This window comes from Gekko japonicus, unplaced genomic scaffold, assembly GCF_001447785.1.
Source record: "Gekko japonicus isolate JY-2015 unplaced genomic scaffold, Gekko_japonicus_V1.1 scaffold30, whole genome shotgun sequence".
NCBI lineage: Eukaryota > Metazoa > Chordata > Lepidosauria > Squamata > Gekkonidae > Gekko > Gekko japonicus.
Genome location: NW_015168045.1, coordinates 47,520 through 70,163, shown reverse-complemented (window position 1 = coordinate 70,163; position 22,644 = coordinate 47,520). Strand labels below are relative to the sequence as shown.

Genomic DNA, 22,644 nt, shown 5'->3' with positions numbered 1-22,644 from the left:
CCACCCCCACCCACTCCAGGGCCGACATCCGGCCGCAGGGTCCGTTTCCCCCCACTCAACCCCACTCACTCCAGGGCCGGCGACTGGAGGTGCAAGCCTCCGGCTGCCGGGTCCGTTTCCACCCTCCCCCACTCCAGGACCGGAGACAGGAGGCAGAAGCCTCCGGTCGCCCACTCCCTTCCCCTCCCCCACCACCCACTCCCAACAGGCACTGAGGGGAATGTAGGGTTGCCAGCTCTAAGGAGGGAAATACCTGGAGGTTTGGGGGGTGGATTCTGTAGAGGGCAGCATTGGGCGGGGGGGGGGCGGAAGGACTCAGCAGGTATAATGTCATAGGGTCTACCCTCCTAAAGCAGTCATTTTCTCTAGGGGAACTGATCTCTGTCATCTGGAGATCAATTGTAGCAGTGGGAGATCTCCAGGTCCCACCTGGAGATTGGCAACCCTAGGGGAAAGTCAGCTGCACAGCAGGGGGTTGAAGAGAATGGTTTGATGGCTGCTGGGCCAAGATTGGCAACAATAGTTCCCCAGGAGCCCCATCGTAAATGCACCAAACAATTCCTCAAGATTTTCCAAAACACTTCTCTGTTTTGGGCTCCTGGGGAACTTTGAAGTAGCACCAAAGCTTTAAGATCTCTCCAGCTGTCACCTGGAGACTGGCAACAGCTTGTCTGGAGTGTGGGCAGCATGGCATTGTATCTGTCTGAGGTCCCCCTCTTCCTCCTCCTCCTCAGATCCCACCCTCAGCAGGCTTCATCCCTAAAATATCCTGGAAGTTTCCAACCTGGAGTTGGCAACCCTATGTCCTGGAGTTCGAACCTGGAGTTGGCAACCATCAGCCAACGTTTATCTGCCTGTCTGTCTTTACAACCCCCCCCCCCACACACACACAGCCTCTGCCTATGGAGCAGCTGACATCATTCTCCTCTCCCAACTGAAAATTCCAACTGCCTTGCGGGGGGGGGGGGGGGGTTTGAGGTGTTGAATGGAGTGTAGTCCAATCAGCTTCCATATGTAAATGACCTTGGAACGCTGGCCGGGACTGCACAAAGCAGCCAATGAACCCAGCCATTGTCTTCCGAGTGGCAGTTTTTCCGGCCTAACACTAAAGGGGCCAATTTTAGAATTCTGGCACCCAAAACTCTTTTATAATAAGGGAGAGATAATATTGTTGCCTCATAATATTTTTTTAGATCCGGTATAGCCATGCCTCCAAGTTTAATTGGTCGGCGAAGGGTAGCAAATTATGATAATTCCAAATGAACCTATTCCAATTATTCTGCCAAAGATTAAATTGAGAAGGTTGAATGGACATTGGTAAAGCACGAAAAAGGTATAAAAATCTAGGAAAAATAATTGATTTTATAGATAAAATACGTTCTAACCAGGATGTTTTCTCTATGCCATTGTTCCAGCAAAACTTTGGTTTTGTCAACCATATCAATATAATTGATTTTAAATAAGTTTTGCAAATTGAGAGGGATTTTAATTCCTAAATATGACAACTGGTGTGTTACCCATTGATAAATAAAATTTGATAAAATAAAGGTTTTAGCTAATTCCGTAATATTTATTGGATATAAAATGGTTTTCAATTGATTAACATATAATCCTGAAACTGATGCAAATTCTGTCAATTTGGATTCTATTTAAGTGATGTTTGAGGGCATGAAACGTAAAGAACAAAATCATCTGCAAATAAGCTAATTTTAGAATTAGTTTGGTTAATAACTATCCCATGGATATGTTCTCATTGTCTGATATGATTAGCTAGTGGTTCAATGGTTAAGACGAAAAGCAGGGGTGATAAAGGAAAGGCAAAATTCTTCAGAAATTGAATTATTGAGGGCAACTTGAGCCGTAGGAGAGGCATATAACAAATTAATAACTCTTTGAAAATTAGTTCCAAATCCCATCTTACTAATTACATTTTTCAAAAATTTAGGTTCAACTTTGTCGAATGCCTTCTCTATATCCAATGCAAGAAGGCACATATTAGTTAAATATTGTTTACAGTATTGGATAATCCCTATTGTTTTTCTGATATTATCTGTAATATCTCGGGCCGGTATAAATCCTGATTGATTAACATGTATATAATTACCTATAAAACTATTAAGTCTATTTCTTAATATTGTTGTAAATATTTTATAATCACAATTTAAAAGTGAAATAGGCCTATATGAACGAGGAAGTAAATTATCTCTTCCTTTTTTTGGAAGCACTATAATTTTTGCTTGAGACCAGGTTGGAGGAACAAGGCCTGTGGTGAGAATATTATTACAAATATCTTTCAATGGGGAAGAAATTAAGGTCTCGATTTTTTAATAAAATTCATCTGTAAAGCCGTCCAGGAGTTTTATTATTTTTTAGCTGTTTTATGGCATTAGTTAATTCTTTAATCATTATAGGTTCTTCCATAGTTTAATATGTGTGGGGGTTAATTTTTTTACCAATTTATTACTTTGTAAATAAGATTTAATTTTCCCCTCAAAGGGATGATCTGTACTATATAGAGTTTGATAATACTGTTTAAAAATTGCAAGAATATCTTTTGTGTTTGTAATAAGGTTTCCTTCTGGATGCCTAAGGGAATATATATTTTTTGAGGGTTTTTTTTTTTTTAGTTTCCAAGCTAACAGCTTCAGGGTTCTTGGATGGTGAAACCAATATTTTTGTTTGGTATAAAGTAAGCTTTTTTGTATTACTGTTGTTTCTAATGCGTCTAATTTTTTTCTCTCTGTAAGAAGATGTTTGTAGGCCTTTTTTGACCCTGTCGCTTTATGCTTTTCTTCTAAAGTTTTAATAGTGTTCAAAAGTTCTTTTTGTAATTTATTTCATTTTTGATTGTAGGCTGATGTAATAGAAATTATCTTCCCTCTAATGACGGCTTTCATGGCATCCCAAACTATATGAATGTGTACCCCACAAGAGGAATTCAAATCAAAGTATTCTGTAATAGCTTTTTCTATGTCTGAACAAGTTTGTTGACTGAATAAAATATTGTTATTCAAAGACCAAGTACGTGCGCTTTTGTCTTCTGTATGTATATTAAATAAACATTCAGTCCAGGCATGGTCAGAAAGTGTCCGAAGACCAATTTCTGCTTGCTGGACCTGATTGAGTAAGGAAGTGGTAATTAAAATGAGATCTATGCGAGTAAAGACATTATGTCTAGGTGAAAAATATGTAAAATCCTTAATGCCAGGGTGTTGTTGTCTCCACACGTCTGCTAAATTGTGGTACTCTATAAGATTTTGTAGGAAGGAGATCTTTTCTTTGTTATTTTTATGCTTACTGTTTGTCTTAACGTTTTGCGATCTGTCCCAAAAAGCATCTGGGATGAAATTAAAGTCTCCTCCTATTATTGTTTGTCCTTCCTGAAATTTTTCAACTGTAATAGAGTATCAGTAATAAATTGTTCTTGGCCTGAATTTGGGGCATAGATAGAAGCAAGTGTATTATTTAAAAGTCCTTTAAAAAATATAAACCGGCCTCTGGTATCTAGAGATTGAGCTAGGCATTTAAATTGTGTATTTTTGGAAATCAGTATGGCTACAACCCTAGAGTTTGATGTACCAGTCGCTTGAAATTGAGTGTCAAACCATTTTGATTTTAAAATAGGGTAATTTGATTTTTTGATGTGTGTCTCCTGCAAAAATAAAATATCAGGATGCATTTTGGTCAAAGAAGATGCTAATTTTCGGGCTTTGATTCTATTATTCTAGCCCCTACAATTAAGGGAAATAATTTTTATAGGGGTATCCATTATCTTTTATAAAAATGAAATAAAGAAAGTTTTAAATACCTTAACAGGATCTGACCATTCTGTAGGTTAGAGAATAACTGACCCTTCATAAAAAATCTCTCCATGGCTACTTTGAACAAAAAAGTTTTGCTATTATTAAAAGGGTTTAATTTGACCAATAATCTTTAAAAAAAATTTTTGATGTTACTTGTACCGTAGAAAAACAAAAATATGGCCCCGGTCACATGGGCTGGAAAATGCGCGCGCGTGGGGGGGGGAGCGTGGCTGTTTTCCCCGGAGCAAAATAACGCACGACTGTGTGATCAGACATCCAGTTGAGGTCCCGTCGAGGTCCCGTGGTTAGGGGGGAGGTGCGTATCACACCACAGGCAAAGAAGTGGGGCGGGGCGGCAAACGGGATTGTGTTTTTTAAAAAACTGAAGTGTGCGCATGCTCCGTTGGGTGCTCTTGTGCATCCCACGGAGATTTGGGGGGGAAACCTTTTTGCGAGGGGACATGGGGGGGTGCTGGATGCCACCAGAAACGTGATCAGACACCCGCCCTTGCCCCATGGTTTCCGGAAACTAGTACCTCGGAGGTACTAGTTTTTTACCCCGCATCTTCGGCGGGAAGCCTCGAGTGAGCCATGGGAGCTCTACGCTTCCCAGATGTGGCACTGTGATCGTGCCTGGAAAATCCGCCTATCTTCCATCTCTGTAGCGTGGCTAATGCTCCGTGTGACCGCAGTCTATGATAACCAAGTGTATTACAAACATGAACCTTCAATCAATGCAAATAATCAACCAAACACCCTCTCTAATGAGGGTTGAAAATTTAAGCTCGCCCTAGTAAGAAAGGGCTGTAGCTGGTGGACTGTGACTCTCACAGTCCACTAATTTAGTAAACAAGGGGGATAAAGGTAGGTCCCCATCACTCCTCCCACAATGAATAATCTAAACATGATCTTTTACCTTCTACTTGAGAAATTAAAAAAATAGGAATAATAAAATCTATTCACTTTAAATAAAAATAAATAACTTCTTCAATTATAAATAGTATCTCATTTAGATGACACATTTTTATAATGGGTTAGCTTATATAAGCTAAATGAATTGGAATATAATAAATTTAAATTTTTAATCACGTTTGAAATAAAAGTATTAAAAATAAACATCTGAAAGTTTCATTTGGTAAATAGTCAAAAATGCATTTGCAAATCAATATTTACAAATGTTATCTTTTATATAAGTAATTTTTGAGTTACACAACTGCTCCCTTGTATGTTCTATAATATTTTTCCCTTTTATAGAAAATAAATTAGATATTAAATAATTAAATTGTTAAAATAGTGAAATTATTAAAATATATCTCACTAAGTAAATCATCCTATTTCCAAGTCATAGGTTGATTATGCCATCATATTATACTAAAAAAGAAACAAGCCATCTTAAACATTTCTCATTTAAATGATGGTCTCATAAGCTAAAGGATAAAGGAAAATTAGGTTATTAAGCACCATTAATTTAAAAAACAGTCACATATATTATATTTAACTGAATTAGGTTATTTTCACCATTCAAATAAATACTTCAATATAACTTAATATCAATTATAAATAAACTTCACTGCTCTAATTTTCATAGGCTATTGACTTGAACTAGATCTCTAAACAAATAATATAATTTGCTACTATATAATACCCTCTAAGAAGCAATCTCTTATATTAAGGTTAACTTAACTAGGTTATTATCACCAATCAAATAATTACTTCAATATAACTTAATACAAAATACGTTTATACTTAAATTAAACAGTTAAAGAAATTATTTAAGGTTACTTCACCAAAGAAAATATTCGCTATTTGGTTATTTCAATATGGTATGGTTAGCATGTTATAAAAGTACTTCAAGTTTGTGGTTTGTGTTTTCGTTTGACTTGGATCCATCGTTGGAATGCTTATGCATCTTTGGGAGTCACATTTTCAGGTGAGGAAGGCATTGGAAGATCAAATTCTATGCCTAAAGATGTTAAAAGTTGGCATCCACTAGACACGTCGTTGGCTTGCAATCTTTGTCCTTGATGAATTACTAAGAGTTCTGTGGGAGATGTCCAATGGAAATGAATCTTGTTGTCAATTAATTTCTGGGTAATTATTTTTAGGTTCTGTCTGTGCTGGAGAGTTTCAGAAGAGAGGTCTAAGAGAGTGATTATTTTTGAATTTTGGAAGGAAAGGCTGCCTTCTAGCCTCGATTTTTTGAGTATGGGGTTCCTAGTACAGCTGTCTGGGAAGGTAGCCACAATGTCCCGAGGGTACTTTTCCATTCTTTTGGTGATAGGGCCAAGGTGAAACGCAGTGTCTATGAGGGGGGCTACATTTTCTTCCAATTCTAGAACTTTTGCTAACCAGTTAGCCAAAAAAATCTTAAGTTCCAACTCACCCTCTGATTTCTCCGGTAGGCCTCTAAATTTCAAATTTTGTTCTTTTAATTTGTTTTCAAGTGCCATGATTTTAGTCCGTGCCTAGTCCTCTGATTTTTGAAGATCTTGAACTTCTTGTTGTGCTGTTATGGCTCCCTCCAAGGCCGTTTCCGCTGCTTGCGAGACTTTGGAGAAGGTTTCAGTTATGGACTGGAGTTCTTCAGTTAGAGGTTTAATGGCCTGATGAACTTGCTCTGCAATATTTTCTTCTAATTTTTGTATGGTAGTGAAGAAGTTGTACCGAGAAAGAACAGTTCCGTCGTCTTCTAGAGTACTGGCGTCCACCATTTTAGGTGCTTGCGTTGAAGCGTGGCCTTTTGTAGAGTTCCCATTTTCTTTGGCAAAGAATTTTGTCATCTGTATTGGGGCTGTAGATATTTTTTTCGCTCGTGTATTAGCATTTCCCCCCATGATGTTTGCAGGTAAAATAGTCGTCGTAGAAGGAGGTTGAAGCGTCTTAGAGTGGGTAGGGAGATGAGCCGTTATGCGTCTGCCATTGAAGCTCGCGTAGCCACGCCCCCTGCTTCATTATCTTTAAGGTCTGAGCTGTATTTTTGAAAAATATATAGTTATATATATTGCCACTACAACCATGAAAAGAAGCAAAGGTTCCTCCCAAGCCCATGGGATTTTGAAAATTTGTGTGTGGAGAACACCTGGTAAGCAATGCTCCTTCTAAGCTGTGGAGTCTTGTGAGCAAAAATTCAACTATGTGAGCTGCTGGAATTAAAGTTGTGAGTGAGCCATTTGGCTACTGCATAAATTAGTTGGCTCTGGAGCCATCCTTCCTGAGCTAGGACAAAAATGTGTAAGCTGGAGGCTAAAAAACTGTGAGCTAGCTCACACTAGCTCAGCTTAGAGGGAACACTGCTGGTTAGGTGGGGCAACTGCACATCTTTATACTTAAGGTCTTCCCTTTGCTTTCTTATTCACTTCCTGAGCCTCAGTGATATTCATGGTTAGTATTTTTGTCTGTGCCCGCACTTGATACAGCATGGTTCTGTGGACCAATCTGTTTACAGCATCAATCTCAACTAATATAATTTCTTTTTATCTCACAGAGAATTAAAGCAGGCAGCCTTATTGACCAAATACAAGTGATATGTGTTGGTGACCACATAGAATCTATAAATGGAAAAAGTGTCGTGGGCTGTCGTCATTATGAAGTTGCTAAGAATTTAAAGGATTTGGAGAAGGGTCAGACATTCACACTAAGACTGATAGAACCACTGAAATCCTTTGGTGAGTGACATGTATAGGAGTATACCATAAATGGTAGCCCTGGTTGTTGTTGTTTTTTTAAATTATTTTTTTCCAAATAGAATAAAACCACTTATTTTGCCACCAAATAAGAGGCTATGTATCTTGAAGGTAAAATTTAAAACAGGCTTTTACAACTTTTGGCCCACTAAGTAACTGCAGCTACCAGTGGCTCAATAAATCAGTTTTCCCCCCATGCTTAGCTAGTACTGCAAATACAAACCTGTATAAAGCAAGGCCCAGATTACATTCAGTTAAGGTGTTTGCTAAATTTCAACATATTGTGTATATCATTTTAATTTTGACTTTGCTTTTGATGACATCTTGAACAAAAAGAATTATTTTTGGAATAAAATTCCAAATTACTTACATGATATGTCTGTTGCAGATATGATTGAACCAAGGTCCAAAGGTGGAAGTTTTGCTGATGGAAAAATCACCAGGGGAAAAGAAACTCTTCGACTAAGATCCAAAGGCCCTGCAACAGTGGAAGAAATGGTGAGTTCATACTTAATAACTTGTTAACTTTTGTTACCAGACACGTCATAATAAATTTGGCTTCCTTTTCTTCCCATTCATAATGTTACATATGAAAAATCCCAGGAATTTTAATGAAACTTCTTGTCTACCAAGACTCATTTTTGGTCCACTATTTAATGGTATAGTGGAAGATGCTCTTTTCATTAAAATGATTTATTGTGTGCTTTCCCCGAAAAAATGCAAACACCTTCTAAAACAATACATTACAGTAGTGCTTGGATAATTGGCTCTTCGATAAATTTGGTTAATATGAAGGGATTATGTCTTACTATGAAAATATGAATGGATTGATTTGATTAATGTTGAAATGCATATATACTGCTTGGATTATTGGCTGTTCTATAAATGAGTTTAAAATATTAGATAGAATATTTTAAAAGTTTAATGACTTTAAAGAACAATCCTGACTGGAATAGGCAGGAGGTAAACAATGAAAATATTGGAAAAATTAAAATAAAAAGAAACAAAAAATTAAAATAGAATAAAAACAATTTAATTTAAAATGACATAAAAATTAAATGGTAGGAAAATTAATATTGATGGAATAAGTGGAAATTCAGATAGTGGACTGTCTTAAGAAAATAAGGTTGATAAAGAGAATTATAAAATATTGATAATGGATGTATGCACTGGAAAAATTGTTCTAGTTTATGTTTATGACTGATTAAGAAGGTAAATGTAATATTGGTGGACTTGTTGCTAGTTTATGTTTATGATTGATTAAGAAGGTAAATGTAATATTGGGTGGACTTGTTGCTGTTTAGATATTATTTATATAAGGTAATAACTGGAGGGACTGTTTATTCAAACATATTATAGGTTTATGCATGGTATTGAAAATCCAATTAAAATATATACAAAAATAAAAAATAAAACAATACATTACAGGACACCCCAACAGAAACTTCAGAGATAGGTTTTTTTTTCTTGATCTCAATCCTGGTAAGTTCCTGTCCATATTCTTGGCTTTTCTGGCATTTTTTAAAAAATTTGCACATCTTGAGTTGCCTTCCCCTTTGCCTGTTTTCAGAGATGAACTTTTGAATTGGGGCACTTCCTTACCTCCAGTATGTTTACATATGAATATACAAGTAATGAATGTATAAGATGTTATCTAATGCATAATATGTTATATTACCTTTCTTTTTGCTTTGAAATCTATGTGAATTATTTCTTAGTTTCTTAAACCAGGGGTCATTTGGGGGGGGACGCGGGGGGACGCCATCCCCCCGGGTGAGGTGCAGGAGGGCGGGGCCTGGAGCTCCCTGCTGGTGCCCGCTGGAGGTCGCCGCCGGCTGTGGGAGGACACACTTCCGGTGATGTCAGGGGGTGTGGCATATGCTAATGAGTTATGCTAATGAGTCCCCCTAGCACTTTTTCTACGAAATGACCCCTGTCTTAAACACAAAATGCCAATGAACTACTGCTCTTCTTTCATCCATATAACTGTGCAGGCAGTACAAATTGTATCAACTGTGTGGTTAAAGGTTGGATTAAATATTTGTAAGGGTTTTTAAAAATGAAATTGTTACAATCATTTTATTAACACCCTAGCTAAAGAAGGGAAAAAATAAACTGTTATGGAGGGAGAAAATCTTATACAGAGGTATACCCAGCAAGTGACAACTCAGGTTGACCCCAAATGGAAACTTTTAAAATAAGATCATTACATGCTAAGATAAAATTAATGACTGTATACAGTAAAATGGCATCAAAATACATTCCTAAAACCACAATGAAGAAATAAAAACACTTTTAAAAAACAATACAGAGATTCTAAATGCAATACATTCGAAGGATGTAGTAAAGAAACAGTCAACGTATATAATATGCAGTAGCTCTTTCTTTTTCTTTTTTTTAAAAAAAACATTTTATTATCAGGATATAACAGCATGTCCAATATTATAGCATTTCATCGTTCACAATATACCCTTTTCCCCTCTCACCCTCCCTCCCCTTCTTCAGGCTTCCCACAGTGCTCCCACCCCCACCAAATCTCTTTTTCTTATCCATTCCTTCCTCTAAAACTAAACTTAATAGGTAACAGTTTCTTTAACTACCTTAATCTTGTCTTCGACTTTATAGGTAACAATTTCTTTAACTACAATCATCTTCTATTCGACTATTTCCTCATTCTATTCTTAATAGTTATCAAAGCAAAATAAATTGTTCTTAACATCCCAATGTTTTTCTAAGTATTCTTTAAAGTCCATCCAATCTGCAAAGAATTTTTCATCTTCTTTATTATTGAGTTTTCTTGTCAATTTGTCCATTTCTGCCATAAAAAGCAACTTCCTTATCCATTCCCAAATCTCAGGTATTCGTTCTTGTTTCCAACACTGAGCATAAGTCATTCTAGCTGTTGTGATCAAATACCATATCAATGTTCTCTTTGTTACATTCACTTCCTCCATTTTAAGACCCAAAAGTAATATTGCTGGTTCTTTTTTAAAGGTACATTTCAAGATTTTTTGCATCTCATTATGGACCTCCGCCCAAAAATTCACTGCTTTATCACAAGTCCACCACATATGGTAAAAAGAACCTTCTTTTTTTTTCATTTCCAACACTTGTTAGACATATTGTCACTCATATTAGCAATCTTTTTAGGCGTCATATACCATTCTAAACATTTAAGCAAATATAATTAATTCAAATTTAAGCAAATATAATTAATTCACATGTGGGGAGAGGAGGGGGCATCATGGCAGCAAATTGCCTCTAACCTGCACATTGGGACATATAAATAGAGTCTACACATACAAACATGGACATGGCTCTCTCCACATTGTTGGGATCCCTGGATAAGCTTCCGGTAAACTCTAGCATCTTTATTTTGTTCTTTTTAATCCGTATTGCAACTGTATGTAGGACTGCCAGCTCCAGGTTGGGAAATACCTGGAGATTTTGGGGGTGGGGTTTGGGGAGGGAAGGGACTTCAGTGGAGTTTAATACCATAGAGTCCACCTTCCAAAACAGCTATTTTCTCCAGATGAACTGACCTCTGTCACCTGGAGATCAGTTGTAATAGCAGGAGATCTCCAGCCACCACCTGGAAAATGGCAACCCTAGCTGCATGAGGATTCTAAAATATGTTCTGAAAAGATGTTTGCAATGACTAGATTTTGAAAAATAATGTTTCTGTAATCTTCCTGTTTTGTTTTGTTTGTTGTCACTGGTGAGTATTATTTGTATGAAGTTTTGGTACTATTTTATTTCAAGCAATTTTTAATGTTTCTTTAACCGTAGCTGTCGGATATCTTCTGATGGCCTATTTTTCAAGTCAGCCATTTTGGCTTGTCTGAATGGTCAACCTGAATCTTAGTGGATGTACAAAGGTTTTTGCATCTTACCAGGGCTTTTTTTGTAGAAAAAGCCCAGCAGGAACTCATTAGCATAATAGGCCACACCCAACAGCAGAAACTCATTAGCCGGCCCTTGGACAGGCCAGGGAAGGCATGGGGAGGCATTTAAATGCCTCCCCAATCCTTCCAGGGTCCCCCTGGCCCACCCGCCTCGGATTCACCGGGGTGTGTGTGTGTCTCTCCAGGCCTTCCCTCTGTAGTCACGCACACAGAGGTTTTGGCTGTTGTGGGCGCGGCCAACTCTGAAGCCAGCCGGAACTCCATTCCTGTGCGTTCCTGCCCAAAACATAGCTCTGCATCTTACTAACATATTTGCTCTGGTAACATTTCCAAGATGAGCGGTTGTGTACATGAGTACCGCATGAAAAAAGCAATAGAAGATCCAGCAGAAAAATGTAAGGAGGACACCACTGTCAAAAAAGGGGGATCACAACTGTGAAAGAACACTCTGTTTTTGTATCAGAGACACTGGAGTAAATTTTATAAGACGGTTGTCTCCATAAAACCAGTAGTTTCTCTTTGGCCTGCATCTCCCTTTCAGATACTTGTACTTCATAATTTATTTTCCTCTTGAAGTCTAATGTCACTTGTTTTCCTGCTTTTTTAAAAAGTTCCATAGTATGTTAGGTTGATCTGTGTTGTGTGGAGAACAACATTCTCTCTTTCAGGTTTTATATCAAACAAACCCAGCTCCCCAGAGAAATGGTCATTCTTCATATATAATACAAACAAATATATGCACATCTGCTTATTTTTTTGTACAACTGCACATTTTTATTTTTATTTTTTATTTTATTTATCCTTCGGCTTGATATACCGCCCTAACCCCCATAGGGGTCTCTGGGCGGTTTACAGTTCTTCGGTGCTAATCACCTATATCGACCCTAACTACGGCCACACATTGGTACAAGGGGGGGGAATTCCCTACCGACACCCTGGTGAAAGCATTCCTCGGCTCAGCTTCTTCTGGCTGCACGATGTCCGGTGCTCAGGCAGACGGGGTGTGTGTGTAGGGAACGCCGGCGACGTCGTCCTCGGCCCGACCATGTCCTTTTCGGCTCCGCGCGCCTCCGGATGACGTCACTCAGCCTCCGTCGACGGCAGCCGCTGGCCACCAGGGATCAGCCAGGCTCTGCTCGCCGCCACTTGCCGCCTCTCAGCGTTGCGCCGCCTCCTCCAATCGCCACCGCCGTTGTTCCGCTGCCGCCGCTGTTCTCACCGTCGCTATCGCCGCCCTTGCTGCCAGTGCCGCTGCTTCTCCACACACCTCCATAGACGGAGGAGGGTGCCCCCCACCCTACTAAGGGTGGGTACCCATTTATCTACTCGCCGATAGATAGTTACTTGGCTTTCGAACCGCTGGGTGGGCGGTTGTGAGGGTTTTGAAAAATTGTTTATTTTGCAAGTTCTTTTGTGACAGGTGGAAGAAAAAGTGTCAGTGTGGCAGTGTGGCAATAAAAGGATTAGGGAGTGGAAGAAAAATATCTATAACAACATACACTGTTGTTCACAAAAATTCTACAATTGTAGGTGGTTTGGCTGATGCTATATTCTCTAGCACAGACATGTTAAACTCATTTGTTATGAGGGCCGTATCTGAAATAAGTGTCATTTTGTCGGGCAGGGCTATGTGTACCATACAATGTAATGCCAGGTACCGGAGATATAAACTTTATAAAGGACACAGGCAAACCCAATTAACAATATTATTTTTTACTCAAAATACAAACAAAAGCAATTGATTCCTAGCATTGAAAGCAACTGATTTTCTGGGGAATCCCAAAAGCACCAATAATCATACACAAGACTAGGTTTTTTCCAAGAGATACTATAAAAGGGGGAATACCTTATATATACCAGAAAAACATCTACTTCTGCTTCATTGACTATGCTAAAGCTTTTGACTGTGTGGATCACAACAAACTATGGCAGGTCCTTAAAGAGATGGGAGTAGCAGACCACCTCACATGTCTCTTGAGAAACCTGTATAAGGGCCAAGAAGTGACAGTTATGGAACAACTGATTGGTTCAGCATAGGAAAAGGAGTACGACAAGGATGTATATTGTCACCTTGCTTATTTAATATATATGCGGAGTACATCATGTGAAATGCTGGTCTGGATGAATCACAAGTGGGAATTAAGATTGCTGGGGAAAAGATCAAAAACCTCAGATATGCACACGATACCACTCTAATGGCTGAAAGTGAAGAGGACCTCAAGAGCCTCTTGCTCAGGGTAAAAGAGGAGAGCGAAAAAGTGGGCTTGAAGCTCAACATCAAAAAAACTAAGATCATGGCATCCGGCCCCATCACTCCTTGGCAAACAGAAGGGGAAGTCGTGGAAGTAGTGACAGACTTCACGTTCCTGGGATCCCAGATCACCACAGACTGTGACAGCAGCCATGAAATTAAAAGACGCCTGCTCCTTGGGAGGAAAGCGATGGTGAACCTAAATTGCATGATAAAAAGTAGAGACATCACCCTGCCAACAAAAGTCCGCATGGTCAAAGCAATGGTATTCCCAGTAATCATGTATGGCTGCGAGAGTTGGACTATAAGGAAGGCTGAGCGCCAAAGAATAGATTCTTTTGAACTATGGTGCTGGAGAAGACTCTTGAGAGTCCCTTGGACTGCAAGAAGATCAAATCAGTCAATCCTAAAAGAAATCAGCCCTGACTGTTCCGTGGAAGGGCAGATAATGAAACTGAAGCTCAAATACTTTGGCCACCAAATGAGAAGGGAGCACTCACTGGAGAAGACCCTGATGCAGGGAAAGATTGAAGGTCAAAGAAGATGGGGACGGCAAAGGATGAGATGGTTAGACAGTGTCATTGATGCAACGAACATGAAGTTGAGCCAACTTCAGAGGACGGCGGAAGACAGGTGGGCCTGGCGGGAGCTGGTCCATGGGGTCGCGAAGAGTCGGACTCGACTGTGCGACTGAACAACAACAACCTTATATTTCCAGATGACAGTGCTCTGGATTGCTGGAGAGGGTGGGTTCTGTGGCATTATATTCAGCTGAGGCCTCTCCCCTCTCCAGACCCCGCTGTCCTCAGAATCCACCACTAAATCTCCAGGAATTTCTGAACCTGAAGCTGGCAACCCTAGTCAGGCCTGGCCCCAAGATGCCATCCCTCAAAGGCCAAAATAGGTCTGGAAAGGGCTCTGTCCTCTCCTTCTTGCTTTTATGCACAGACCCAAGTCTTGGAACACTGTGGTTGCCTAGCAACAGCCACTGAGGGAATCTTCTGTAGGTGATCCTTTTATCATTTTCAGGTTCTTTAAATGTATTTTTTTTAAAGATTTCACATTTTTCTGCAAACTTGGGTCCCTTTTCAGGTTTGTAGAAAGATGTCTTGTCCACTCACAGCTCCAGGCACCAGATTTAAGTATCCAAAGATTTCCCAACTTTGCTATTAGAATATAAGATTTGTTGCCATTAAAAATGAAGCTATTTTGTATCACTAAAGTTCTATATTTATCTTTTATTGTTTTGATAAAGCCTTCAGATATTGAAGAAAAAGCTATCAAAAAGGTGGATGATCTTCTAGAAATGTACATGGGAATAAGAGACCTTGAACTAGGTAAGCATTTATATAACTTTGGTAATCATCTCTAGTTCCCTCCCAGTAGAGATGTGCTAAAATCTAAATTGGAGCATTTCCTGAAAGTGGAATAATCATTTTCTCTTTCAGCAGTCAAGGATAGAGTATGTGTGAATATATAGTTCTACTATTTATTGTATATTTTATTTATTTTTGCTGATGTTATGTGTGTTTGTATGAATTTTTAAAAATGTGTGTCCAGTGGTAGGGTAGAAATTCATTTAATTAATCACATTCATAGGAGCAAAGCAGATTTTGTAAAACCCAAATCTTCATTAACTGTGGGAGGATAGTATTTTATCCTTAAAGTGTGTGGAACCTTAAAAGATCAGCAGTTGCCGGACTAAACGGGTCAGTATCTCAATTGTCAGGGGTCTATTGGGGGGGGGTCAGGTGCCTGGGGGAGAGCCACTTCCACCCTTCCACCGCCTTGCAAGCCTTGAAGGTATTGCATAGGTCAGGGAACCCATGGGCCTAGTTAAAGAATGAAATGGTAGCCATGTGCCCTTGGATAGTTCTGGGCATGAGGCCTTGTTTATGCAAGTAGGGGATGTATTGTAGAACCATCTCAGGCAAGACTGGCCAGTCATCCAGATAGCCAACGGCAGCAAGGCAGCTGCTGCATACAAATGTAAGGTGGATGGGGCAACTAAATGGAACACCCCTTGCATTATGGTAGATTCCCAAGCTCCCAGAGCTCCTTGGCAATGCTCCCTCTAAGCTATGGAGTCTTGTGAGCAGAAATTCTACTTTGTGAGCTACTGGCATTAAAGTTGTGAGTGAGCAATTTGGCTACTGCATAAATTAGTTTGCTCTGAAGCCATCCTTCCTGAGCTAAGACAAAAATCTGTGAGCTGGAGGCTAAAAAACTGTGAGCTAGCTCATATTAACTCAGCTTAGAGGGAACACTGCTCCTCGGGAAATGTGTCTGGGTAACAGTTGGCTTCCGGTGCCAGGCTACAGAACCTCTCCTCCTGGAGATGAGAGAAGGCATCTGCAATGCTGTTATTGATGCTTGCTACATGGCAAGCAGAAAACGTTATATTGGCTAATAGGCAGACTAGTACCAATTTCCACACTAGGTGCATGACACGTTCTGAGTGTGATGTCTGCTTATTAACAACCCTCACCACTGCCAGGTTGTCATATCAAAACCTGACCTTTTTATTCTGGACCTCTTTCTCCTATATGACCACAGCTATGAGAATAGGAAACAATTCTAGGAATGTGAGATCCCACTCTATGCCTGTCCCTGCTCACTGTTCAGGCCACTGACTGGCACACCAATGCCTATTGAAATACACCTCGAAGCCGCTGTTGCCCACTGTATCTGAATGGATCTGGATGCTGTTGCCCACCTCCAGTGTTCTTTGCCGAATTGGTGGCCTCATTATAGTTGAGGAGAAAAGCTTTTTCATGCCCATAGTAATCTGTATATGGTGATGCGGTGCAGAGGCACCTGCCGTGGCCTGTGCCAGGCATGCACAGAAGACCCTGCCCAGTGTAACCATTCAGAAGATAAAGTTAAGATGGCCCACCAGGGACTGCAGCTTCCTCAACGTATACTTGGCATGGGACAACACTAGAGTAATTAATGCCTGCAGTGCAAGCAGCTTCTTATCCAGCAAGCTGGATGCCCCATGCACTGAATCTAACTGGATGCCCAAATCCCCCCTGTCTGCCTCACCTCATGCTCAGGACTCATGCTTCAGATATGTTAGTGCTACCCGGACTGCTGGTCGTATGCCACCGATGAGTGCCACCGATGAGCTGCTGCAGGGTGTACATGCAGCAGCTCATGTGGAGTCCACATGCTCAGACCAGCAGAGCGAACTGATGGAGAACCAGCAGCAAAAATCCACATGGCAAAGAGGGCAGTCAGGGGTGGTGCAGTGCCTTAAATGGCTGAATTCGCTGCCCCCATCCCTAGCCCCCACCAGACTTCAGAAGCCAAAGTGAGTTTAAGAATGAGTATGGAAGAGATTTTGGCCTGTTCCACTCCCCCAAAGGGTGCTGTATCAGCAGGCTCATTTGGGGGGCTGTACACTCACCACCTTAGTCAGTACAAGAGCCAAGGCCACAGATAAAATATAATCACTGCTAAAGGATAAGCCAGTTACAAAATGCTACTGTTTACAGCGTGTGGAACCAACTTTACATAATTAAGCAAGACAGCAGAACAAGCATATTTTACTGTGTTTAAAACCAACAAATCTAAGTTTGTTCAAGGAAAAAAGAACAATAATTATTTGCCACAAATCTCTCACTGAACATGTCAGTTAATTCACACAGAGATTGCAGATACAGTCAATCACCCATGGGAATGAAATGTAAAAATTAAATTCATTTTGATAATGCCAATTACTGTTCAGCTAGTAATTTTATTTTTATTACTCACTGTAGATAAGCCTAAATACCATGAGTGTGACATGTATTCAACAGACACATAATTAAAGAGCTTAAACATTGCCCTGTTACCAGTGTGCTGTTTTAGAAAAAGACTTTGCCAGCTTGGTGCAGTGGTTAAGAGTGGCGGACTCTAATCAGGAGAACCAGAATCGATTCCCCACTTCCCCACTTGAAGCTAGTTGGGTGACCTTGAGCAAGTCACAACACTTTCACCCTAAACATAAGCATAGCTTGCCATGTAGTGGTGCCAAAAAAGCACTACAGCTCCACGCAGCCAAACAATCCCCTACAATGCCATTGATAATTTAATTCTTTTACTTTAATCCTTTTTAATTGGCAACTCCGGTAGTTTCAATGTCTATAAAACAATTTTCAGTCCCGAAGTTTAAAAGACAACTATTGAAGAAGTGAGTGAAAAAAATGCTTGCCTAACTCCATTAATCAGACAGAGTGATTTGGGGTTCAAGTATGAATGAAATAATGCATCCATTTTTAAAATTAAATGCATTTCTAATAGAGCAATCCTAAACAGAGTCAGAAGGATATAAGTCTGTCTAGGACTACCAGTGTATATGCCTGTGAAAGTTTAACATTGGTAGCATCTTCTATTTGCATCATGGACCAGTTTGCTCAAAGGAAGGGAAGTTCTGAATGCACAAGATATTCAAGCAACAGATTCCCACAGATCAAACACACTGTTTCTATGATGCGGATATAAAACACGTTTGTTTCCTGATTGTGCAACACATGCAACTTTCTTTTCAAAGTTTAGAATAGGTTCAGTGTTTGATGGATTTTTTCCCTTACCTGAATCTGTATTCTAAACACATTTCCCTTGGAAGTAAGTCCCATTATGACCAATGGAACTTGCATTTAAAGGACCACCTACAGAGCTCTGTTAACAGAACAGAATTTTCCAGTTTTTTGCTTCTCATCTCAGCCCACTAAACTTTTGGAAATTACTGCTCATGTTGGGACATGGGACGCTCACAAACAGTATGGGGGATAAAGTGGGATAGGAAGTGTAATGGGATGGGAGAATTGGCAAAAATATCATTTTTTCTTTCTACTGGCGGAAGTGCCTCCTACCAGCAAAATATGGTCTTTTGGATCCAACATCATGTGTTTAACATATGGTATAAATGAGGGCCAGTATAAGTGCTACACTCCTACTTGGAAGCCATCAAAAGTATTAGACCTATCTAGGGCTGCCAAGCCCCCACAGGAGGTGTAGGGTCCCCTGCCCCCAGTCACCACTTCCTGCCCTTGATCAGCTGGCTGGCAGGGGGACTCACTAGAAGTGGGGGGTGGAGGCCTAGACCTTCATAGCAGTGATGTAACCGGCAACACAGTGATACCACATCCAAAGTGCACCAGAACTGATGTCATTGTGTTCCAGAGACATGGGATGCTCTGGTATTTGGTAACCAGCTTCTACCATAGAGTTCCCCCCCCCCCCCAAATTCCAGAGTGTCCCACATTGCTGGCAATGTGATAACATCCTGATGTGCACCGGAATGACATCACTGCAAAGCTGGGCTAAGCCTTCACCCTGCTGCTAGTAAGTCCCCCTGCCCCCCCCCCCCCCCCCCCCCGCTGGGTGGGACTTGGCAACCCTAGATCTATGTGTAATGGTATCAATGGTTGCTAATCATAAATGGCACTGACATGCATTTGCTGCAGAAAATATGGGCCATTGGCAGGGTGGGTGGAGGAAGTAGTTTTTGAATATTGAAACCACTTATTGAAATGTTTCACAGAGAAGAGCAAGTTCTCAATCATAGAAAATCAACAATCTCTTGTGCAAGGCCAGTCTGACAGCAAGGCCAGCCTTGACAGCAATTTCTACCTCTAATGTTCTGTTCCTCATTGAGGTAGGCTACTTGAATGAGCAGGTTTTTCCACATATTGGAACATATGAACCAGTTCTTGGTCTCACTGACTGTACCTATAGTTCTGTAATCAAATGTAAGAACATAAGAGAAGCCCATGTTGGATCAGGCCAATGGGCCCATCTAGTCCAACACTCTGTCACACAGTGGCCAAAAATACCAGGTTCCATCAGGAGGTCCAGCAGTGGGGCCAGGACACTAGAATTGCATTGTATTTTAATCATTTATATGTATGAGAAAAGACTGATTGACATAAACATCTACCATCATTTACATAAACATCTACCATGCTAAAGCAGTTCAGTCAGTGATCACTAGAGGTCAGTACTTGACCACTGAATTTCTACACATTACTAAAATCAGCCTTTTGGTGTTTTAAAATAATGAGGACCATAATATGACTACAAAAAAAAGTCTTAATAAATGTAATTACTAGAGGGAAAATAAAGTTGATTCTAAAACTCTGTTTATTATAAAAATAACTATTAGAAATAGGTTTTTAGTGTTTGGGAAACTTCTGATCTAATTTTGTAGTTTCTTTTCAGACAATTCAGACAAAATACATTTGAGTCTAGTAAGGGTTTAAATGAAAGTTGAATATTAGACTTTTTTCTCCTGTTACATACTTTATTCTTTTTCTTTTTAATTGTATATTTCATTCATTTTATTTATGTATTTATTTGGGGGAGAGGAGAACAATATAAGCCACTTTGGTTCCCCTTTGGGGAGAAAGGCACGGTGCTATTAGTCCCCCTGGGAAGCTGCATGAGCTGTTTCAGGCCAACTGGCTCTTCCATACCTAGATTGAAAACTCTTGTCAATTTCAGCACATTTATCTACATTCCCATTACTCAGGGGATGGAAGTACACCAGTTTACTCTTGCCTTTTTACCCAATTAAAAGGCTTACTCTCATCCTTATATCCCTCCTGCTAAATTTTTGAGATTGTATGAACACCTATGGGCAACTGCATTTTCAGTCTTTTATCCATTTTAGGGCTCTCTGTCCCTCTGATGTATATGTACAGAATAAGCTACCACACCTTCAGAAATTCTGACCTCAGAGATGTTCTATGAGCTTTCTCTTTAAAGTCAATGGGGATTTTCTGGAAGGTGGTGGTGCTATTTGTTCGTGTTTGCATTTAGCCAGTTCATAGGCTATAGGTTTTGAACAGGCCCAATCCAGTTAGGTTGTAATCCTGAGGAAACTGTTCTGGGAGAATGACCCATAGCAAAACAAGGGACTTACTTCTGAGTAGGCCTGCTTACGATTGATCTTCCAGTGCCTTAAATGGCCACTTAATTTTTATTTCATATTCAGGCCCATGAAAATGCACTAGGTAAACCTAACTCCGTTTGGAAATTCCAGATTTAGGACACTGCCTGTTTGAATTCCAGATGCCATCAGGAGTTTGGGTGTGGTCCTGGATACCTCCTTATCTATGGAGGCCCAGGTCACAAACATTGCCAAGCTGGACCAAGTGCAGCAACTGGCCCTTTTCCTGTCTTGCCCCGGCCTGGCCTCAGGAATCCATGCAACATTCACCTCCCAATTGGATTACTGTAACTCGCTTTATGCTGGCCTGCCCTTGAGACTCTCTGGAAACTCCAACTGATCCAGAATGCAGTGGCACGAGTCTTGACGGGAACGCATGGACAGCACACATTCAACCTGTGCTGTGTCAGCTGCACTGGCTCCCAGTGGAATTCTGGGTCAAGTTCAAAGATTTGGTACTGACCTTTAAGGTCTTGTGTGGTCTGGGATCTACGGACCTCCGGGATCGCCTGATATATCCCCTGGAGAGTGTTTTGCTCTGTCAAGAACAATTTACTGGTGGACCCTGACCCAAAAGACACCCAGCTGTCCTTGACCATTGCCAGGGCCTTTTCAGCCCTGGCCCCTGCCTGGTGGAACTCTATGCCAAATAACATAAAAGCCAGTTTGGTGTAGTGGTTAGGGGCGCGGACTCTAATCTGGGAGAACCAGGTTTGATTCCCCACTCCTCCACATGCAGCTGCTGGTGTGACCTTGGGCCAGTCACAAGCCCTGGCACAGCTGTCCTTGAAAAAGAGCAGTTTGTGTCAGAGTTCTCTCAGCCCCACCTACCTCACAGGGTGTCTGTTGTGGGGAGGGGAAGGGAAAGGAGTTTGTAAGCCGCTCTGAGACTCCAAGTGAAGGGCGGGGTATAAATCCAATCTCCTCTTCTTCTTCTTCTACCTCAGAGGGTGTCTGTTGTGGGGAGGGGAAGGGAAAGGAGATTGTAAACCACTCTGAGATTCCTTCAAGTAGTGAAGGGCGGGGTATAAATCCAATCTTCTTCTTATCTGTGCCCTGTGGGACCTGATGCAGTTCCACAGGGTTTGTAAGGCAGAGATGTTCTGCCAGGCCTTTGGCTAAGGACAGCGATGGGTACCATCTTGGCTGGCACTCACTCTTCCTTTCTCCCCCCCCCATTCCTTCCAGCTCTGTCTCCCCTGTTTATAGGAATCAGTGACACAGCTGAGAAATTGGTAACGCCATCTGTGAATTGTTTTATTTAAACTGACTATTGTTGGAAATGTTTTATCTTGATGTAATTTATCATTATTGTTCATTGCTCAGAGCCCTGAGTATTCAGGGATAGAGTAAATGTGCCCACCTTGTAGGCTTTCCTAGAACATCTGGATAGCTACTCTGTGAAACGGTATGCTGGACTAGATGGACCTACATAACTCATCTTATGTTCTCTCTTCTTGTTTTCAGCAGCAACAATGGTAGAAGCTGGAAAAGGCAAGAACAACCCAGATGAGTTTGCAGTTGCGCTTGATGAAGCTCTAGGAGATTTTGCATTTCCAGATGAATTTGTCTTTGATGTATGGGGAGCCATAGGTGATGCAATGCAAGGACGGGTTTAATGAGAATTAGGCAGGTTTAAGGTTAGGCACAATGTCAGTTCTGGAGACATAAAACATGCTGCTATATGTATGGCACTGGATATAAAATGTGTCTGCTAAACAGAAGTGACTGATGCATTGTTTGAAGTTAATACGGATTTCTTTTCAAATAAATGTGAGTTCAAAACTTTACTGATATGAAGCTTTTAAACTGATATGGCACTTAATTTGAAATACACTCACCGGAAATTAACCCCCCCCAACTATTCTTTGAGTACTTGTTTTACAGATTTACTTTTATTAATTTAACATAGATACATTCCAGAGGGCACACTGAAAATACAATGAAAACGGACTGTGTTTCTCATTGTGAAAATATTATTGCCAGTAGTAGTTGAACTGAAGCAAAATTATACTGATGAAATGTATTGCTAACTAACCTCTGCCTTTTATTCTTTCTTCCACAATAA

At 40.4% G+C, this 22,644-nt stretch overlaps 1 protein-coding gene across 1 annotated transcript in view; it reads left to right on the top strand.

Annotated features, from left to right (window-relative positions):
* GIPC2 (GIPC PDZ domain containing family member 2) overlaps nucleotides 1-22,216 on the top strand; it is a 41,943-nt gene extending 19,727 nt beyond the window's left edge. The window contains exons 3-6 of the mRNA XM_015414256.1: nucleotides 7,288-7,468; nucleotides 7,875-7,984; nucleotides 14,898-14,979; nucleotides 22,044-22,216. Coding sequence (XP_015269742.1) covers nucleotides 7,288-7,468; nucleotides 7,875-7,984; nucleotides 14,898-14,979; nucleotides 22,044-22,195 — 525 coding nt within the window. The 3' untranslated portion in view covers nucleotides 22,196-22,216. The remainder of the gene's footprint in view (nucleotides 1-7,287; nucleotides 7,469-7,874; nucleotides 7,985-14,897; nucleotides 14,980-22,043) is intronic.
* Nucleotides 22,217-22,644: the final 428 nt, after the last annotated feature.